Source organism: Acinonyx jubatus, chromosome C1 (genome assembly GCF_027475565.1).
Source record: "Acinonyx jubatus isolate Ajub_Pintada_27869175 chromosome C1, VMU_Ajub_asm_v1.0, whole genome shotgun sequence".
Taxonomy (NCBI): Eukaryota; Metazoa; Chordata; class Mammalia; order Carnivora; family Felidae; genus Acinonyx; species Acinonyx jubatus.
In genome coordinates, this window is record NC_069381.1 from 146,907,201 (window position 1) to 146,926,504 (window position 19,304).

Sequence of the window (19,304 nt, forward strand, 5' to 3'; positions counted from 1 at the left end):
ACTAAGTTGAGACCTTTCTAAATTCTTATAAAAGTTGTTCCACTTTATAAAATTATATAATTTTAAGGAGGTCTTTAGTAATATTTTGACATTAGAATCTTAATGTATTTTTACTTGTGGGAAGATTTTTAACAAAAGACCATTACTTACCTGATAAATATTTCTTTTCATATGGGACTAAAATGCAAAAGAAAATGAAAATTAAAATTCAAGCATGTATACTTTATTCTAAGTTTGCCTTTAAACACTTTCAAAATAGTTGAAAATGAAATTTAGTAGCTTAATATCCCTATTTCTATTGCTTGGTCAGTTGTTTGCCATTTTGAACAAAGTTGTTTTTTGTTTCTTTTTTTTTAAAGATGTAGAGGTCTAACAGTGTATTAGCTTGGTTGGTGGAGAAATAATAAGGAAACTCAAAGTGATGAGGTGAGGAAAATAATTTTTGTTAGAGGCTCTATAGAAGACAAACCTAATAAATATACAACTGTGACCCCATTAGTATGGATTTGCTCACTATTTCTGATGTTTCAGTTATAGTTTAATTAAAAATTTGGTTTATATAAATGTGCCCTGATACTTAGTACATGAAAAAAAATTTTTTTAATCCAATAAATATTGGGAGTGGAATTCCACTACCATAAAACTGTGATAAATTTAATATAATCAACTGTAGTTAAGAACTCTGCTGAGGCATACAAAAAAATCAAAAGGGGAAAATAATTTTGGTTTACAGTTGAAGTAGAAGGGGGGAAATACTAAAGATGCAAAGTGGAGAAATGGCTGTCATGTTTCAAGTATCCCAAAATCATATTTTGAAATTTTAAGTGTTTTTAATAAATTTTTTCTGAAACTTGGAACATGCTTTGATGTTTAACAATAACATCAAAATACTGTTGTGGGACATAATAATTTTGTCCATTAGAAAGCATTCTGAAGGGGAAGAGGGGACGGCCAGAGCTCAGGGGTGGTGGTTGGAAGGGCAGGGGCCAGGTTCAGAGCTTGCACCTCAGGATTGCGGTGGGGAGAAAAAGCATTCTGATGGGTCAGAAGAAAAATTACATTTTAGTCCAGAGTAAGTTATTGACTACAATGCAGTTTTTCTTCATTTGCCTAAACAAAGGATGTTAGTACCTGTACAAGGTCAAATTCTTTAAACATTAGCTAGAACTCTGGAATCAGACATGAGTAGCTAATCCAATAACATGCAAGGAGGCTATGATAATTCCTTTGAACAAGAGAAGAAATTTCTGACCTCTTGCAGGCTCTAAGAATAAGCAGATAGAATGAAAGTATGCCTGGTTCACATGAGAATTATACTGGACTTCCAAAAGATTTGGGAGCATAGCATCCTAATTAATATATTCTGAAGTCTTTCTTACTCCCTCTAATTTATTGAGGCATACTTGTCTCAAAACTTTTTATTTTAAAACCAGCCCTACTTTCCCCACCCCTCTAGAAATGGAAAAAAGTTTTCAGTTATACTTACTAGCTGCTTTACAAAGGGTTCCTTCCACAGAAGAAATTTCACAATTTCCTTTTTTCCATTCACCTGTCTTGGTGTGCAAAAAGGCACAGGTGTCAACTAGATCCTCACCATCTTCTTGGTCTGTCCATTTATCAAATGTCATATTTGACTTATCAAACCACTTGAAACTTGCATCTGTCAGTTAAGAATATTTTTATCATTATGACAGTGTTAAATGGAGTTAAAAAGAAAGCCTAAGAAAAGGATCTGGGATTAAAGGTGAAAAATTACTAAGATATGTCTGCTCAAAACTTTTAGTTGTAGGATTTAAATTAGGAGGAATATATCTTGTGTACCAGCAAATGAGAGGTACTGGCTCAAAGAGGTTCTATGGAAGATCCTGTTTTTGAAAATAATAAAAACATTTTCTTGGGGGAAATAGCCAAGAAAATTAAAATATTAATAGTAACCTTAGTAGTTTCATTTCAGTAATAATGCATGTACTTTCTGTTTCCTACAGGGACAATAAATACATTTACATAATATAACCTTGATAGTTCAATCTAGCGATATCCTACAGTTGACACATTTATGACACTACCATATTACAAAAATGCTGAGCCTAGAACCATATTTTAATCCAGACAAAAGAAACACAGCTGCTCAGGAAAGAGTTGCAGTATAGGTCATAGGTGCACACTGAAAATAGGATACCCAGAGACTACAGGAATCATCAACTTGAACTACAGAACTGAAGAATCTCAAAGTTACCAGTTTTGTTACCATTAAAAAAAAAAAAAAAAATAGTTTCCTACAAGGTAAATATTACTTACCATCTGTGTCAAAAAACATGCCTAGTAGGATATCATCTGGGCCTTTCCATTGCTTTTTCAAAGTCTCCAGTATAAAAGCATTTTCTTCTTCATTATGTATGCTTACCATGTCTGCTCCTGAAATTATTTTTAGGTAGAAATAAAGTTACCATGTTTCCAGAATCCATGCAGATCACAGGAATTATATAAAAATTATGCATTATAATACATTTACCATAATGTATTATACTTTCACACCTTTTTAAGTTTCAGCTTGAGAATATGCACAATTTTGAAGAGACAATATATTCATGAGTAAAGTAAAGTGATGTGATAAATTGAGCACAACAATTTTATATTCTCATTTCATTTATGTAGAGTTGGTAATTTACAGACAAGGGAACAAAACATCACGGGAGGCTTCAGCAATAGAACATATTTTCTGCATCTCTCAACTTTCCTTTTTCCATCACCTCTTCCTCAAGCAACCACGGTTTCTCCTTTGTTTACTAGTGTAGGGAGGAGAAGCTCTGACCAAATCTAGGAGAACTGAAAACTATGAAGTCAACTTGCCAGAACAGTTGCAAGACGTGAAATTAAGCAACAGTCTCTGACTTGCCTCATTTAACTGGCCTTCGTGTGCCTGCTGCCCAAAGCCTTACATGTACATATTCTGTGGTCTTTAGAAAATTCCTGGTTAAGGAAAATGATCAATAAAAGAGATCTATCATTGGATAGTTAAATCACACTTTCATGTGATTCAAGAGTAAAGAGCAGCAGCGATCTATATTTTATATCTCCCATACATTAGCTTTTGTGGTTCTTAAAGTCTATAAGCTACATATACATACAAGCATCCTATAAATATCAGGAGTAACTACTTTTCCAAGAGATATTTAACCCTGTTTCCTTACCTAGACAAAGATTCTCTTGCAAATTAAAAAGCATTTCACTGTCTTAATTGGATAATAGTTTAGAGAAAATGCTAGTAGAGTTAGTTCCTTTCATGATATTCTGTTTTTTCAAGTGAAGACAGTTGAATAAATGATGACATCAAGGCTTGTGCTCAAAGCAGCCAGAAAGCTGGCAGGGAGGATACATCTAATCCCTGGGTGTAAGACAAAAAAAAAAAAAAATAATAATGTAACAGCCTTTCAGGTGTACTCAGCTAAATATGGAATATAACACAAAAATAATAAACATAGGACTTCTCAGCCTCAGTAATTTAGAGGTAACAATTTTCCCATTTCCCAATGATAAGTTGTTGATCCTACATATATTTTATAGTGTGGAGACTTTCTGTACTATAACTAATGCAAGTACATGGAGAAATAAGGTACTCTTGCCTACTATTACATTCTTCCAAAATCATCCAAACTTAACAAAGTCTCCTGAAAATTCCAGAATATTGTCTTAGTTCAGTGGTTCTCCACCTTGAGCATGCATCAAAATCTGGAGGGCTTCCAACTGGAATGAGATGGGGCCTGAGAATTTACATTCCCAACAAGTTCCCAGGTGATGCTGATGCTGCTGATCCAGGGACCATCCTTTGAGAATTACAGGTGGCTTAAATTGTAGGCTGCTATATTTATGACATCACTCTAAAGTTGATAATATTTTTTAATAAGTTAACAGTTAAATGGAAAAGACAGAGCTACTATGTACTGATATACTAAGAAAAATTTTTATTAAATGATTACTTTTATATCTTAAAAGAAGCTTACCAAAAAAAAAACCCAATAAATTTAACATTAGGGGAAAAGAAAATTACTATAGGGCCAAAAAGTCTCCCCTAAACCATACTGGATTGTTTGTTAGAGAAGAAAATCACAAACCAGGCAGACTGCAGCTCTATTATAAATAAAGAAGCCAACACCTTAATGGAAGAAAAATAATTGTTTCAAGACTGTAAAAGACAGTTCACCCTCACAGAAGGAAATCTAACAAAAGAAATGTGTGAGAAATGCAATCTCACTGGTAAAGAAATGAAAATTAAATTAAGCAGCCTTTCAGACTTCTAGATTAAACAGTGTTGGCCCTGGGTATAACAAAATAGAAACTCATCGTGGTTAGGTGGAGTAAAAATTAGTACAACCTTCTTGGAAACAATATGGCAAGATGTGTCAAAAGCCCCTAAAAGGGCACGTATTTGACCCAGCAATCATTGGCTCTGTGCTCAAATAGACACAATCATTAATGTTCACCACATATTTGTGACACTGAAAGATTGCAAATAATTCAATAGCCAATATTAAAGGATTAATTAAATCAATTATGGCATTTCTATATACTGGATTAATACACAGTTATTAGGAAATATGCATTACATTTTTGCCGCCACAGACATCTTTAATGAAAAATGCAAATTACGGGACAGTTTGCCAAATATGATCCCTTTTTTTACATATTAAAAAAATAGCTGGGACGCCTGGGTGGCTCAGTAGGTTAAGCACCTAACTTCAGCTCAGGTCATGATCTCACAGTTCGTGAGTTCAAACCCTGCATAGGGCTCTGCACACACAGCACAGAGCTACTTCGGATCCTCCCTCTCTCTGCTCCTCCCTCTCTGGTACTCTCTCTCAAAAATAAACATTAAAAGGCACACTGCATTAAAAAAAAAAGAAAAAAGTATTTATTAATATAAATTTGCCTGGGGTGAAATGTCTAGGATATTTAACCAAAATGTTAACAATCATTACATTTCCTTATTAGGGTGGTGCGATTTAGGGTGATTTTGCTATATGTTTAAAATATTTGCTCATGTATTTTTCTAAGTTTTTTAATAGTGATTGTGCATATTACAAAGAACTTTTAAAAGAAAAATCAGATAACAATACTTTAATCCAAAGTTAGGATTCAGCAAGGTTCTCTGAGCCATATCTCCATTTTGAAAAACTCTATGATGGTTTTCTTATCATTTCCAGCTGCCTGCCTGTTAAATGTCGCACAGACTTTTAATTTGTTTCACCCTGATACTTGTACTCACTTGTAAAATGTGACCAAAATACCACTCTAGAAAAATTCTCAAGGGAAGTATTTAACTAGGTTATAGTTTTGGCTTAAGTGTTCAGAGAGGAGTTTTTCATCCTTTTCTTTGACCTTGTGGAAGCCAAGGGAACTTTAATGATTCTTAACATTGTAATCTAATTAAATACTGTATAAACTTAAATTACTGTGTCAGGCAAATAAGACACACTTTCATTTTCTTTAACAAATGACAGGGTAAGTCCCTGGAGAATGCATGTGCTCAAGAAAAATTTTTTTACAGTGCATTACCAGTGACACTACCTGCTGAGATATAATATGGGTCTTCAATTCTTTTTATAGCTAGTGACATATCTCACAAATCACAAAAAAGAAATATTGAAAATATTTATTTTTTCTATTATAATAACAAATTAAAGGTAAATGTTGCAAAATAAGAAAAATGTTAGCCTCTCACAATTATTTACCTAAATGAATAAGGATACCAAAAATAAGGAGAGGTAATATGAAGTAAATTATACAAAACACTGGGAATATTTCTAAAGATAGCTCACTGCAGCACAAAAGGTAACAGGTCACTTGTTTTCTAAACCCCTAATGACAGCTTTAACATACGATTTTGTATAGCTGGCAAGATTTTATAAATCCCAATGTAAATACTGTAGTATTATACCTTATGCTTTTTCTTCTTCATACATAGCAAACACTGAATTTATGTCTACCTACGACTCTTAACCAAAACACTGGTGTAGCCAAAAATAAATACCAGTGTTATTAACTAATTTTAGCTAATTTTCTGATTCATTAATGAACTAGGTATTTCCAGAGTAGAAACAAATATAGAGGATTTTCAAATAAATGGTAAGGTAAAGAGAAATGTATGAGAAATTTTTAAAAATCCAATCAGTAAGACAAACTGAATTTATAGATTTTTAACTGGGGAAAAGAGATATTTTTCTTTAGACACAAGATAAATTTTATAAGCAAATTTGAATATAACAATTTAAAATTCCTGGGGCCTCTGGGTGGCTCAGTCCATTAAGCATCCAACTTCAGCTCAAGCCATGATCTCATGGTTTGTGGGTTCAAGACCTGCATTGGGCTCTGTGCTGACAGCTCAGAGTCTGGAGTCTGCTTCAGATTCCGTGTCTCCTCCTCTCTGTCCCCCTTCCCTGCTTGTGTTCTCTCTCTCTCAAAAATAAATAAACATTTTAAATTCCTTAGTGGCTGCCCTGCTTGAACAAGTAGAGTTAATGGACTCCAGAACAAGCAATCAAGGTCAAATCACAAAGTTTCTCGCTGTTTCCAATTCTGTTTTGCTTTGCTAAAGAAAAATGGCAACCAGTAGTAATTTTGCCTCTGTAAAGTAAGCATTTGCTTAATTGCTAAAGATAAGTAGTAAAACTGGACAGTGAATTCTGACATAGTGGTTCATACAGGCTAATAAGAGTGTAATAGGTCTTTTCTAGGCTCTCAGCCTCCCAAATAATGTCTGTTATTGAAATCTACATGATACCTAGTATAAGTATTTTTTAAAAAGATAGAAAATTGTTATAGGGGAAGTCCCATTTGAAAAAATGCCTATTATTCAATTTTTGAAAAAATATTTATTTTGATAGAGAGTGTGTGAGCAGCTGATGGGCAGAGAGAGAGAATCCTAAGCAGGCTCCACGCTGTCTGCACAGGGCCTGCCTGACTCGGGGCTCAAACTCACAAACCGTGAGCTCATGACCTGAGCTGAAATCAAGAGTCAGATGCTTAACCGATTGAGCCACCCAGGCAGCCCTCAATTTCTTTAAAATGAAACCATACTGGTAGATTCAAAATGTCTTGCTTTCAAAGAGCCAATGTTCAACACCATTTGTCAGGTATGAGTTTTTCAAAGGGAAACAATATGCATTGAGTACTACAAGGCACTGACCAGGATTAAAAACCTCTATGCTTGGGGCGCCTGGGTGGCTCGGTCGGTTAAGCGTCCGACTTCGGCTCAGGTCATGATCTCACAGTCCGTGAGTTCAAGCCCCGCGTCGGGCTCTGTGCTGGCCGCTCAGAGCCTGGAGCCTGTTTCAGATTCTGTGTCTCCCTCTCTCTCTGCCCCTCCCCTGTTCATGCTCTGTCTCTCTCTGTCTCAAAAATAAATAAATGTTAAAAAAAGAAACAAAAACCAAAAACCTCTATGCTTACATTCACTCCTTCTATGATAAGTGAATATGATTTGATATTCTTCCAAAATGTTGTATTGGCCGGTTGTTAGATTTTTTTTTTTTAAGGTAAAGGGCATTTCTAAATGCTGGAGTTACTGATGAGTCTAAGATAAAATTTAATGAAATAAGAGATTTTAGATCTCATGCAGTAATAAAAAACACCTCTAAAGAATCAAGGACTCTCCTATCACCATCACAGGTATTTCAGTTGAAAAAGTTACTAGTTCACATCCTAGTTTCAGTTTGAACTTCCAAGTATCACAAGTTAGAGACAACAACAAGGATGTACTTTGGGCCAAACAGCCAAACATATAAAGAACACCCAAGCACACCTTTTTAAAAATACCATTTTTATTTAAAATATTTCACAATGTGAAGTTGTAAATATATTTTCTGGAGAACACTGAATGTATCTGCTAGCAAATAGCCTTTTTCTCTTTTTTCTCTTTCTTTCCTTTTCTTTCTTTCTTTCTTTTTTCTTTAATTTTTTTTTTATTTTGAGAGAGAGAGAGAAAGAGAGCATGAGCAGGAGAGGGGCAGGGAGAGAATCCCAAGCAGGCTCTGAGCTGTCAGCGCAGAGCCCGAGGTGGGGCTTGATCTCACGAACGATGAGATCATGACCTGAGCTGAAATCAAGAGTCAGACAGTCAACAGACTGAGCCACCCAGGCGCCCTTCTCCTTTTTGTTTAACATACATTTCTTTACCACAGTTTCACTTCATGGTCCCATTTGACTTCTGCCCACACTACATACCTGAAACAGCACTTTCAAGGCAGAATAACAGAGTGTTCTGTTAGACCTTGCTAGACCCCGGTTTAAATCCTGGCTCTGTCACTTACTACCTGTGTGACCTTGAACAAATAAACTGCACTTAGTTTGTCCCGTTGATAAAAGGAGGATAATAAAAAAACTACCTGATAGGTTTGTTATGTTCATTAAAGCCAGGTAAAAGTATATGGTGTGCCTAAGCACAGTGCCTGGCACAGAGTATGCACATTAAATGGACACTGCTGTTGCTAAGTTTCTGGCACAAAGCTTTGGACAGTACTGGCTAACAGCTGTCTCCCAACTCAAAGGTTAAGTATATGCCCAATTCCACTTATGGCTTATGTATTATACAATAAAAATGGTCCATTTATTACAGGGACCCAGGTAAAAGCGAGATATGACAAAACTATTTGTTTATTTTTGAGAGAGAGCGAGCGAGCGAGCATGCAAGCGGGGGAGGAGCAGAGAGAGAGGGAGACACAGAATCTGAAGCAGGCCAGAGACTCCAAGCTGTCAGTACAGAGCCCGATGCAGGGCTCAAACTCACAGACAACAAGATCATGACCTGAGCCAAAGATGGAAGCTTAACCGACTGAGCCACCCAGGCGCCCTGACAAAACTATTTTTTCAAGGAATTAGTCAACACTATTTAAAGACTGTGAAAAAAAAAAGGAATGAACTCCTTACCATGATCAGTACACTGATTTCTGATGTCCTCTATGCTTTCTACTTTGATGGCTTCTTGAAGAAAAATGTAACAACTGTCTTGGAACTGAACCCAGGTAGATGAAGGACAGTCTATATGGGAAAAAAGAAACCCTGTTAAATAACTTGAAAAGAATTCCATGAATTCCTAAAGATAGTAGATATTAAATTTTCAAAGAGAAAAAGGCAATATCCCTTGTTAATTTAGCAACAAAGCTCTCAGTCTTTGTCAAAAGAAATCGACTACTGTGATGGGAATTTATTTTTCTCCATTCTATATATGGAAGAAGAGAAATGTGCCAATGATTCTCTTCTGATTTGACAGAACAAAGTTACAAGCCTTTAGGGTGTTTAGAAATTCAGACATGTAGATTACAGCATTATTACCAAGGCAACGAACTATCAAGAAAGACAACCAATAGAAATACAAGCTCTTTGTGAAGGTTGTCTTTGCAGTATGTAGTAACAATTTCAAAGTCTCAAGAGTTTATAAGACCTTTCTTAAAAATTATACTTCCAAGAACAGAGAACAAATTGCTAGATTATGAATATTCAGACACGTTTTCATATTGCACAGGAAAACAAGATTGATGTTCTTATGAATGTTTTTAGTTTAACATCTCATCAAAGCAGATTCGTTGAACTTAGTTCTGTGAAACAGAACCATCTCTCTTCCTCCATTGCTGCAAAGGGGAGTGGCACCTCTTTCGTCTCTTGATCTCTTTTCCTGTTCGTTATAAATGTGTACATCTGGGGGGGGCCTGGGTGGCTCAGTCGGTTAAGCATCCGACTTCAGCTCAGGTCACGATCTCGCGGTCCGTGAGTTCGAGCCCCACATTGGGCTCTGGGCTGATGGCTCAGAGCCTGGAGCCTGCTTCTGATTCTGTGTCTCCCTCTCTCTCTGCCCCTCCCCCGTTCACGCTCTCTCTCTGTCCCCAAAATAAATAAACGTTAAAAAAAAATTTAAATGTGTACATCTGTAAACCTTGGCTCTGGAATTTCATTAGTATTAGAAGCAAAAGTAAAAGAGCTTGATTTCACTGGCCAGAATGGAGAAAACGGAGGAGGATTTTACTGAATTCCAGTGAATAAAAGAAGCATAAGGCATTAATCTTCCCTATTTCCTTAAGCCTCTATAGGGAAAATCACTATGATTTTTCCTGGTTTTATTTTTAAGTTTTGTTTGTAATTTTGGTATACACAAGTAAAAGAATCCCTTACTACAAAGATCAGGACTTAACCTCAGAGCTATGTTAATTTAAATTCAACAACTTGACTTTACTAAGCTCAGAATATAGCAAAGACCATTAGCTGTCCCCAGTACTTAACCTCAGCATTTCTTTTCTGGTGTATTTATTGAGTTTTATTTTGTCTCATTTCATTTCACTTCATTTCATTTCCATTTCATTATTTCATTTCATTTCATTTCCCTCAGTTTCTTATATAGCACAAAATACACGGCCACCAAGCTAAACTGTTTTCCAGTCTTCTAGTAACTTCTGGATAATGAGCTGTGAGCTGAAGTGAAAGGTGCAAAATTGCCTTTAAAAGTACTTTCAAAGTGTGTTCCCTGGATCATACTTCCCCTTTCCCACTGGCTAACGTGTACTCAGCCATCTTTAATCATATGAACAATGGAAACAGCCTAAGAAGAAGAAAGCAACAAGACAGAAGGATCCTACATGGAGCCATCATATCACACTTGGATTGTTACGAGACAGAAAACAAACTTCTATCTTGATAAGCCATTGTTAATTCAGGTCACTGTACAGCATCTGGGTCAATATTCTAACTAATACCACAGGTTACTTAAAATTGCCTCCATGGTGAGACCTGAATTTTTCCTGGCCTCATACTGCTACATTTAGTAGTTAACTCATTCAAGATGGGGTTGCCTGGCTGACTCAGTTGGTAGAACACGTGACTCTTGATCTTGGGGTTGTAGGTTCGAGGCCCACGTTCAGTGTAGAGATTAAAAATAAAAAATCATTCAAGATGTACTAGCATAAGGATAGGTGTCTCAAGATACAATTTATTTTATATACAGGTTTTTTCCTTCCTGCTGTTCTGTAAGTACTTGCATGACACCTGTGACTACCTTGGCTTGAACTCTAGTAGGAATCTAGAACTTTCTCATTGTGGTGGCTTAAAGGTAGTTGGTAGGGTATTTTAGCAACAGTTATATAATGAAACATTAAGTATAAAAAAAAAATCTGGCTGTAAAACTGTATGTGCAGTATGATCTCAGGAGTTAAAAAGCAAGAAGTCCAGAAAGGTTTAAGAATTGGAGAGGCCAGACACACATCTGTAGGGGAAGCGTTCAGGGAGGACCTGAAAACAATGTGTGGTTCAAAGTCTGTAGGTGGAGGAGCAATGCCCTTAGATCCTCTTCCTACGAAACAGTACTCAACCATCATACTTTCATTATATACCTTTGCTGCCCTCTTTGAAAGTGTGGTTCTTACTCAGAGGAACTTTTCTAGATTCACATATAAGTGAAATCATATAATACCTCAAGGTATTTTTAATTTCCTCTTTGATTTCTTCATTGACATTGTTTCATACCATGTTGTTTAGCCTCCATATGTTTGTGGGGTTTGGGGATTTTTTTACCTTTTTTTTTTTCTCTCTTGTATTTGATATCTAGTTTCATACTAGCTATGTTATCAGAAAAGATACTTGGGGCGCGTGAGTGGCTCAGTCAGTTGAGCAGCTGACTCTTGATTTCGGCTCAGATCATGATCTCAAGATTCCTGAGATCAAGCCCCACTGTCAGCACGGACCTTGCTTGGGATTGATTCTCCTTCCCTCTCTCTGCTCCTCCCCTGCTCACACACATGCTCTCTCTCAAAATAAATAAACATTTAAGAAAAGATGCTTGATATGATCTCAATCTTTAAATTTATTGAGACTTGTTTTGTGGCCTAACATGTGACCTAAGGTGAGAATAGTCCATCTGCATTTGAAAAGAATGTGTATTCTTCCCTTGGGTCTGTATGTATCTATTAAGTCCATGTGGTTTAATACGTTAAGGCTGCTGTTTCCTTATTGATTTTCTGTCTGGATGATATATTCACTGATATAAGTGGAATGTTAAAGTCCCCTACTATTATTGTATTACTGTCAATTTCTACCTTCATATCTGTTAATATTTGCTTTATACATTTAGGTGCTCATATGTTGGGTGTACAGATATTTGTAATTGTTATATTCTCTTGTTCGATTGATCTCTTTATGATTATGTAATGCCCTTCTTTGTCTCTTGTTAACAGTCTTTCTTTTAAAGTCAGTTTTGTCTAGGGGTGCCTACGTGGCTAAATCGGTTAAGCATATGACTCTTGATTTTGGCTCAGGTCATTATCCCAGGGTTGTGGGATTGTGCCCTGCATCAAGCCCCATGTCAGGCTCTGGATCAGCTTGTGATTCTCTCTCCCCCACTCTGCCCCTTTCCCCTGCTTGTGTGCTCTAAATAAATAAGTAAATAGTCTGTTTTGTCTAAGTATTGCTACCCAGCTTTCTTTCCATTTCCATGTAATATCTTTTTCCATTTCTTCACTTTCAGTCTATATGTTTCTTTAGGTCTGAAGTGAGTCTTATAGGCAGACTGTAAATGAGTCTTGTTTTGTTTTTGTTGAAGCTCTATGCCCAATGCGGGCTTGAACTCACAACCCCAAGATCAAGAGTCGCATGCTCTACCAACTGAGCCAGCCAGGTACCCTAGGGGTCTTTTTTTTTTTTTTTTTTTTTTAATTTATTTAGTCACCCTTTGTCTTTTAACTGGAACATTTACCCCATTTACATTTAAAGTAATTATTGATAGCTATGTATGTACAGCCATTTCGTTAATTGCTTTCTGGTTGCTTTTGTAGTTCTTTCTGTTCCTTCTTCTTTTGCTCCTTCCCTTGTGATATGACTTTCTTTAATGTTATGTTTGGATTCCTTTCTCTTTATTTTTTGTGTATCTATTATAGGTTTTTGGTTTGTGGTTACCATGAGGTTCATACATAGAGCATCCTATGTAGACAGCAGTCTATTTTAAGTTGATGGTTGCTTAAGTTTGAACACATTCTAAAAGCACTACATTTTGCTCTCTCCACATTTTATATCTGACATCTTATTTTATAACTTTTTATTTTGTGCATCCCTTACCTAATTATTGTAGATATAACTGACTTTACTACTTCTGTCTTTTAATCTTCATACTAGCTTTATAAGTGGTTGATCCACTACCCATACTAGACGTTTCCCTTTACCAGTGCATTTTTTTCTTTCAAAATCTTCTTCTATTTATGTTTTTTTCTGCCTAACGGAGTCCCTTTAAGGTTTCTTGTAAGGCCGGTTGAGTGGTGATGACCACATCTCTGCCCCTCCTACCCTTCCCAATGTGGCTTTTTCTTTCCATCTTTATCTGTGGAAGAGCTGCTCTGCTAGCTCTAGTAGTGCTCAAAGAGAGCTGATCTGTAGATCATTATAGCCGGGCAGGGTCCATGGGCGGAGTGGAGCTCCGGATCCTCCCACTCTGCCATCTTGATTCTCCTCCCTCTTTTTTCCTTGCATTTCTGTGTTACTAACTGGAATCATTTTCCATTTGTTTGAAGAAATCCCTTTGGTGTTTCTTTAACTACAAGTCTATTCTATTACAAACTCCTTCAGTTTTTGGGTTTTCTGTCAATATCTTTATACTGCCTTCATGGTTAAAGGATATTTTTGCAAATACGGAATTCTAGATTGTCAGCTTATCTTTCACTTAAGATGTCATTTTGTTGTTTTGGCTTCCATCGTTCCTATTGAGAAATCAGCTGTCTGATTGTTGCTCTTCCTGGCTGCGTTCAAGATCTTGTCTTTGTTTTTTAGCAGTTTGACAGTGGTATGCTTCATTTTTATTTTATTTATTTAAAAAAATTTTTTTAACGTTTATTTATTTTTGAGACAGAGAGAGACAGAGCATGAATGGGGGAGGGTCAGAGAGAGAGAGACACAGAATCTGAAGCAGGCTCCAGGCTCCGAGCTGTCAGCACAGAGCCCAACGCGGGGCTCGAACTCACGGACCGTGAGATCATGACCTGAGCCGAAGTCGGCTGCTTAACCGACTGAGCCACCCAGGCGCCCCTATTTTATTTATTTTTTAATGCTTATTCATTTTTGAGAGAGGGAGAGGGTGTGAGAAGGGGAAGGGCAGAGAGAGACGGGGACAGAGGATTCAAAGTGGGCTCCATGCTGACAGCAGCGAGCCAGATGCAGGGTTCAAACTCACAAATCATGAGATCATGACCGATCCGACTGAGCCACCTAGGATCCCCTCTTTTTTTTTTTTTTTTTTTTAATCCTGCTAACATTTCATTGCATTTATAGAATCTATGGTTATTTGGTTATTTTCAATGGTCTCTTTCAGAAAGTTCTGGGCCACTATCACTTCAGATAATGCTTCCATTTTCTCTCTCCTCTCTTGCTGGGACTGAAATTATGTTTATGTTAGACTTTTCACCATGTCCCATATGTTACCTTTGCTCTTTTCTATATTTTTAATACTTTTGGCTTTCCATACTATAATCTTGTTCTTTCTGGTGTACTAATCTACTCCTTAGGTTTTAACAAATCAGCTGTTACACCTATCTATTGAGTTCATAATGTCAATGCTTCTTCAGTTATAGAATTCTAATTTGTTTATACTTTTATAGACTCTGGGTCTCTGTTAAAATTCTCAATTTTATGATCTATATTCTTAAACATATTACAGTTATTTTAAAGTCCATTTCTGATTACTCTAATTTCTGGGTTGCGTCTTGGTCTATTTTTGTTTCTTTTCCCTTTTGGCCTGTTTCTTATTCCTTGGTACATGACTGGATGTGTTTTGTTGTTGTTGCTGTTGTTGTTTTTTATTTTTTAAATCAATTACCAGACACTGTGTAGGAAAAAAAGCAGAGGCTCTAGATGATGTTATCCTCCTCTAGAAAGGACTCTAGTGGGAAGCTTGGGTATTAACATTTTAAAAAGAAGGAAATAACTTGAGCTACAACTCACAGGATAAAGGAGTTTGCCATATACAAAAAGAAAAAGAGAAAGAAATTCGAAAATAAAGGGAATATCATAAAAAGCACCCAGTAAAGGAGTGAAATACTTGTTGAATTAATGAAGTAGGCAGGTCTCTCCCTCCTACCAGATAATATTTCATGTATTAAGACATGAGAGACAAAACAGTCATTTCCAGAATGAAACTCAAATAGAAAGTCACAAGGGCAGGTACTATCAAATGCAAATTTTAACTTTCTTTTCCCTTTTTTTTTCCTTCTCCTACTTTCTTCTGATTCCTTTTGCTGCTCTTTCTTTCTCCTTATGAAATTAAAACAAACAAACAAACAAAAAAAAACCAACCTTAAATGGAAACAGACTCCATTACCCTATTTGATGACACCTGAGAGATCTTTACCTATCACTGGAAGTTCTTGGATCACAGGTTGAGAAATGCTGTCGTATTATTTCTACTCAAAGCTACACATAGTATTTTCTACTGATAATAAACTCAAGAATATAAAAATAGTTTTTGCAATACTGTTTATGTGGAATAAAGGAACTCTATTAAAGTACACAAAAATATAATCAACACCCAGTAATGTAAGTTTACAAATTACTTCTTTGTATACTTGTAGTTCTTATGCTTTATAAATGCTAATTCTGCTCTCCACATCATCTATTGATTAAAGTATACTCTCATTTCGGAGGCAGCTCATGTGTGAATTCTCTGTGAAGTGTCCAACCCTCATCTTCCTGTATGTAGCCTCTTTCTCCTCTGAACTTCTACAGGACTTTGCACTACACTACATATGAGAGGCCTTTTTGGTTTCAAGAACAAAAGACTTGTTCAGGTTACCCCAAATGATAGACAGGATAAGGATACAAGGGATAATAAGAAATCTGAAGAATCTATCTCAGCAAATAGGCTTCATAGGGTTCTTATACCAGGAACTCCCTTGAGCTGCTACCCAGCCTAGAATAGTCATCCTTCATTACCTCTTTTGATTAGTTGAGGTTAGGGCAGTGATGGTAAAATGGCACAAAACATGGGGACCTATGCATAAGAACCACAGATAGCCATTCTTCTTGGAAAAAGGGGCTGTTACCCTTTGATGACTGACACTCATTCATATAGCACTGATCAAATCCTGCTCTGTATGATAGTTATCTGACATTTACCCTGTTTTCCCAATTGGACTCTTAACTGCATGACAACAGAGACCATTTCTTTATTTTTTCCCAAAGTTTATTTCTTTAGAGAGAGAGTATAAGTGGGGAAGGGGCAGAGACAGAGAATTTCAAGCAGGCTCCACACCACCAAGTGCTGAGCTGTCAGCACAGTCTGACATGGAGCTCGAAATCACAAACCTCCAGATCATGACCTGAGCTGAAGTCACTTAATTGACTGAACCACCCAGGGGGCCCAACAGAGATCACTTTTTAAATCTAACTGTACCCTTAATAATAACTATCATAGTGTCTTGTACATAACACAAGATAGCATGCAAGGAACTAGGACGGTGCAGGGTTCTGATTAAGCTGTGGAGAAGTCTGGTTCTGACTGCATGACCTTGGATATGTTACTTAACCTTACCGTGCCCCAGTTTCCTTTTTTGTAAAAACAGGGATGATAACAGTACCTACTCTCAGGGGGTTATTGTGGGAAAGTTGTTCTAGGTGCTAGGGATTCCACAGTGAACAAAAAGGAGAAAAAATCCTTCCATCCTGGTAGCTGAGGCAGATACACAAAGGCGAGATATGTTAGATGATGTTTTATACTTAGAGGATACATTAGTAATCTATTTTTATGTAATAAATCAATAGCTTAAAATGACAAAGAAAACACAAAACACCTTTATTATCTCACACAGTTTCTCTGGGTCAGGAATTTGGAAGCAGCTACCTAGCTGGGTGATTCTGGCTTGGAGTTTGTCATGAAGATGCGGTCAAGCTATTGGCCAGGGCTGCGTTGATCTGAAAACTGAACTGAGGCTGGAGGATACGCCTCCAAGAAGGCTCCTTTATATGGATGGTGGGTTGATGCTCGTTGTGGGGAAGAGGCCTCAGGGTGGCTTGAGGCTCCTTATGACATGGCAGATAGTTTCTCTCAGAACAAATGATTCAAATGAGGACAAGGGAGAAGTACAATAACTTTTATAATTCAGCCTTGGGAGTCACACTCTTACTTCTGCAATGTCCTATTGGTTACATAGGTCAGCACTATTCGGTGCTGGGGTGAGCTACACAAAACTATGAATACCAGGAGGAAAGAATCATTGGGGCCATCTTGGAAGCTAGATAGTGATAAGCACGGAGGAGCAAAGCTAAACCAGAGAAGTTAAGATCTTGAATGTAGGTCAGGGGTTAGAAATTTTAGAAAGGAGTCTAAGAAAGATCTCATTATAAAGGTGACATATGAAAAGTCTGCATGAGCTGAAGGAAAAAAAGCCATGTAGAAATCTAGGTCAGACAGGGAATAGCAAACATGGGCCCCTGAGATGGGAATGAGTATAGTGATGATAATGATAACTGGAGCAACTCAAAAACCACTGCTGAATAATTACATAAGCAATACATGGCAAAACAAAAAATTTAGAAAGCTATAGACAGAAAAATAGAAAACAAACTGTTCACTTCCTCAAAATTTTCAACTGCCTCCTACTCAGGCTCATTTCAGCATTAGCAGTAACCCCAGTTAATTCAGCACTGAACCCTTCCTCTCATGCTACAAGTCAGTGTGTGCCCCAGAAACACGTTTTAAGCGCCAAGAGATATGTTTTTACTTTGAGAAGAAAGGTGTTCGAGCAGAGGCTGGATAGCTCTTATGCAGAAAGCTGTTGAGGTTTAAGCACTTCATGAGCAGAAAGCTAAGCTAAGCCTTCTTCCATGCTGTTTATCTTTGCAGTAACCCTGTTATCATTAAAAACCTGCCTCCCCAAAATACTGCCAGAAGTTTTCAATTACAGATGCTGTAATATTTTCTATACAAATATATTTCAACAATGCGCGCACACACACACACACACACACACACACACACACACAGCCTGCCCACAATGCTCTTTGCAAAGTACTTTTCTGTTACTCTTACTTCTTCACAGCAGCCTTGAAAGATAGGTTATTAATAACTTTATATTATTATGTGACTCTTTATGGATTTTATAACTTTATAATTCTATTGACTCAATATATACAGAACTTTAGGAGCCTGATGAAAACCTGAGCAGCTTGTACTTATGATTCCAAAAGTTTCTACATAGATCCTCTACCTAAAATTACCATGTGCTAAGACAATAAAACGGCACATCTACAGGAATATTTGGCATTATCAGTCAGTTCTAGTAGAACTCTCTGTTCCCTTATAATTTCTCTTCTTAAGCAACCAGGCACAGCATAAGAGGAAGTGATCCTTGGGAAATACTTGTTCTGAATATTAACAAAGTGAAGGCAAGGACTGCACTCACACCCCCCCTCCCCCCCCCCCCGGGTCAATAAGAAGACCTTTGCTCCTCTCCATTAGGATATGAGTCGTGCTTCCATACCTTCCATAAGAGCAACTGTGGTAGAGTCAGAGAAATAAGAGGAGCTGTTTGTTTATTATGTATGAAGGCAGGAGTGGGGTTCCAAGTCCCTGACTAACCCAGAGGGCCTGTGGCTGTACTCTGGGCTGCAAGATCTCCCTGAATCACAAGGAAATTCAGCCTCTCTGACTCCGCCTCCATATCACCCTTAACCCAGCTTCCAAGATGTCCACCTCCATCATCCACCCTCCAGTCCCATCGCAAAAGAGCTGTCATGAGATTTATTTATAGAATGGGGGTGCCAGTGTTACTCTGCACCTTTCTCGGTGGGCATCACTGGTCCATTTTCTTATAGATTCAGTTTCAAGATTTGCTCTCAAAATCTGAAATAACCCACACACAAAAAAATAAAATACTTGATACGTATCATAAAAAACTGTAGACGGGGCACGTGGGTGGCTTAGTCAGTTGAGCATCAGACTTCATCTCAGGTTATGATCTCACAAGTTTGTGAGTTCAAGCCCCACACTGGGCTCACTGTTGTCAGCGCAGGGCCCACTTCAGATCCTCTGTCCCTCTCTTCCTGCTCCTCCCCTGCTTGCGCTCTCTCTCTCAAAAAAAAAAAAAAAAAGAGTGGACAATGACCCTGTTGCAAAACTGGTTTTCAACACACAAGCACATTTTTAAATGCTTCTCAACAATGATAAAAGTCTTGAAATAATACCTAACTGTAATTTCACTTTCTTCTTTTTAGACGAAAAAGAAACACTTATTAATGTTTCAAAATTTACAAAAATATACCTGAGATAATTTCCCTTGAAACATCGCTGT

At 37.2% G+C, this 19,304-nt stretch overlaps 1 protein-coding gene across 1 annotated transcript in view; it reads right to left on the bottom strand.

The window, feature by feature from the left end:
• LY75 (lymphocyte antigen 75) overlaps positions 1-19,304 on the bottom strand; it is a 133,693-nt gene that overhangs the window by 7,264 nt on the left and 107,125 nt on the right. The window contains exons 35-38 of the mRNA XM_027055664.2: positions 8,923-9,033; positions 2,299-2,415; positions 1,487-1,660; positions 151-177 (exon numbers count right to left, since the gene is read on the bottom strand). Coding sequence (XP_026911465.1) covers positions 151-177; positions 1,487-1,660; positions 2,299-2,415; positions 8,923-9,033 — 429 coding nt within the window. The remainder of the gene's footprint in view (positions 1-150; positions 178-1,486; positions 1,661-2,298; positions 2,416-8,922; positions 9,034-19,304) is intronic.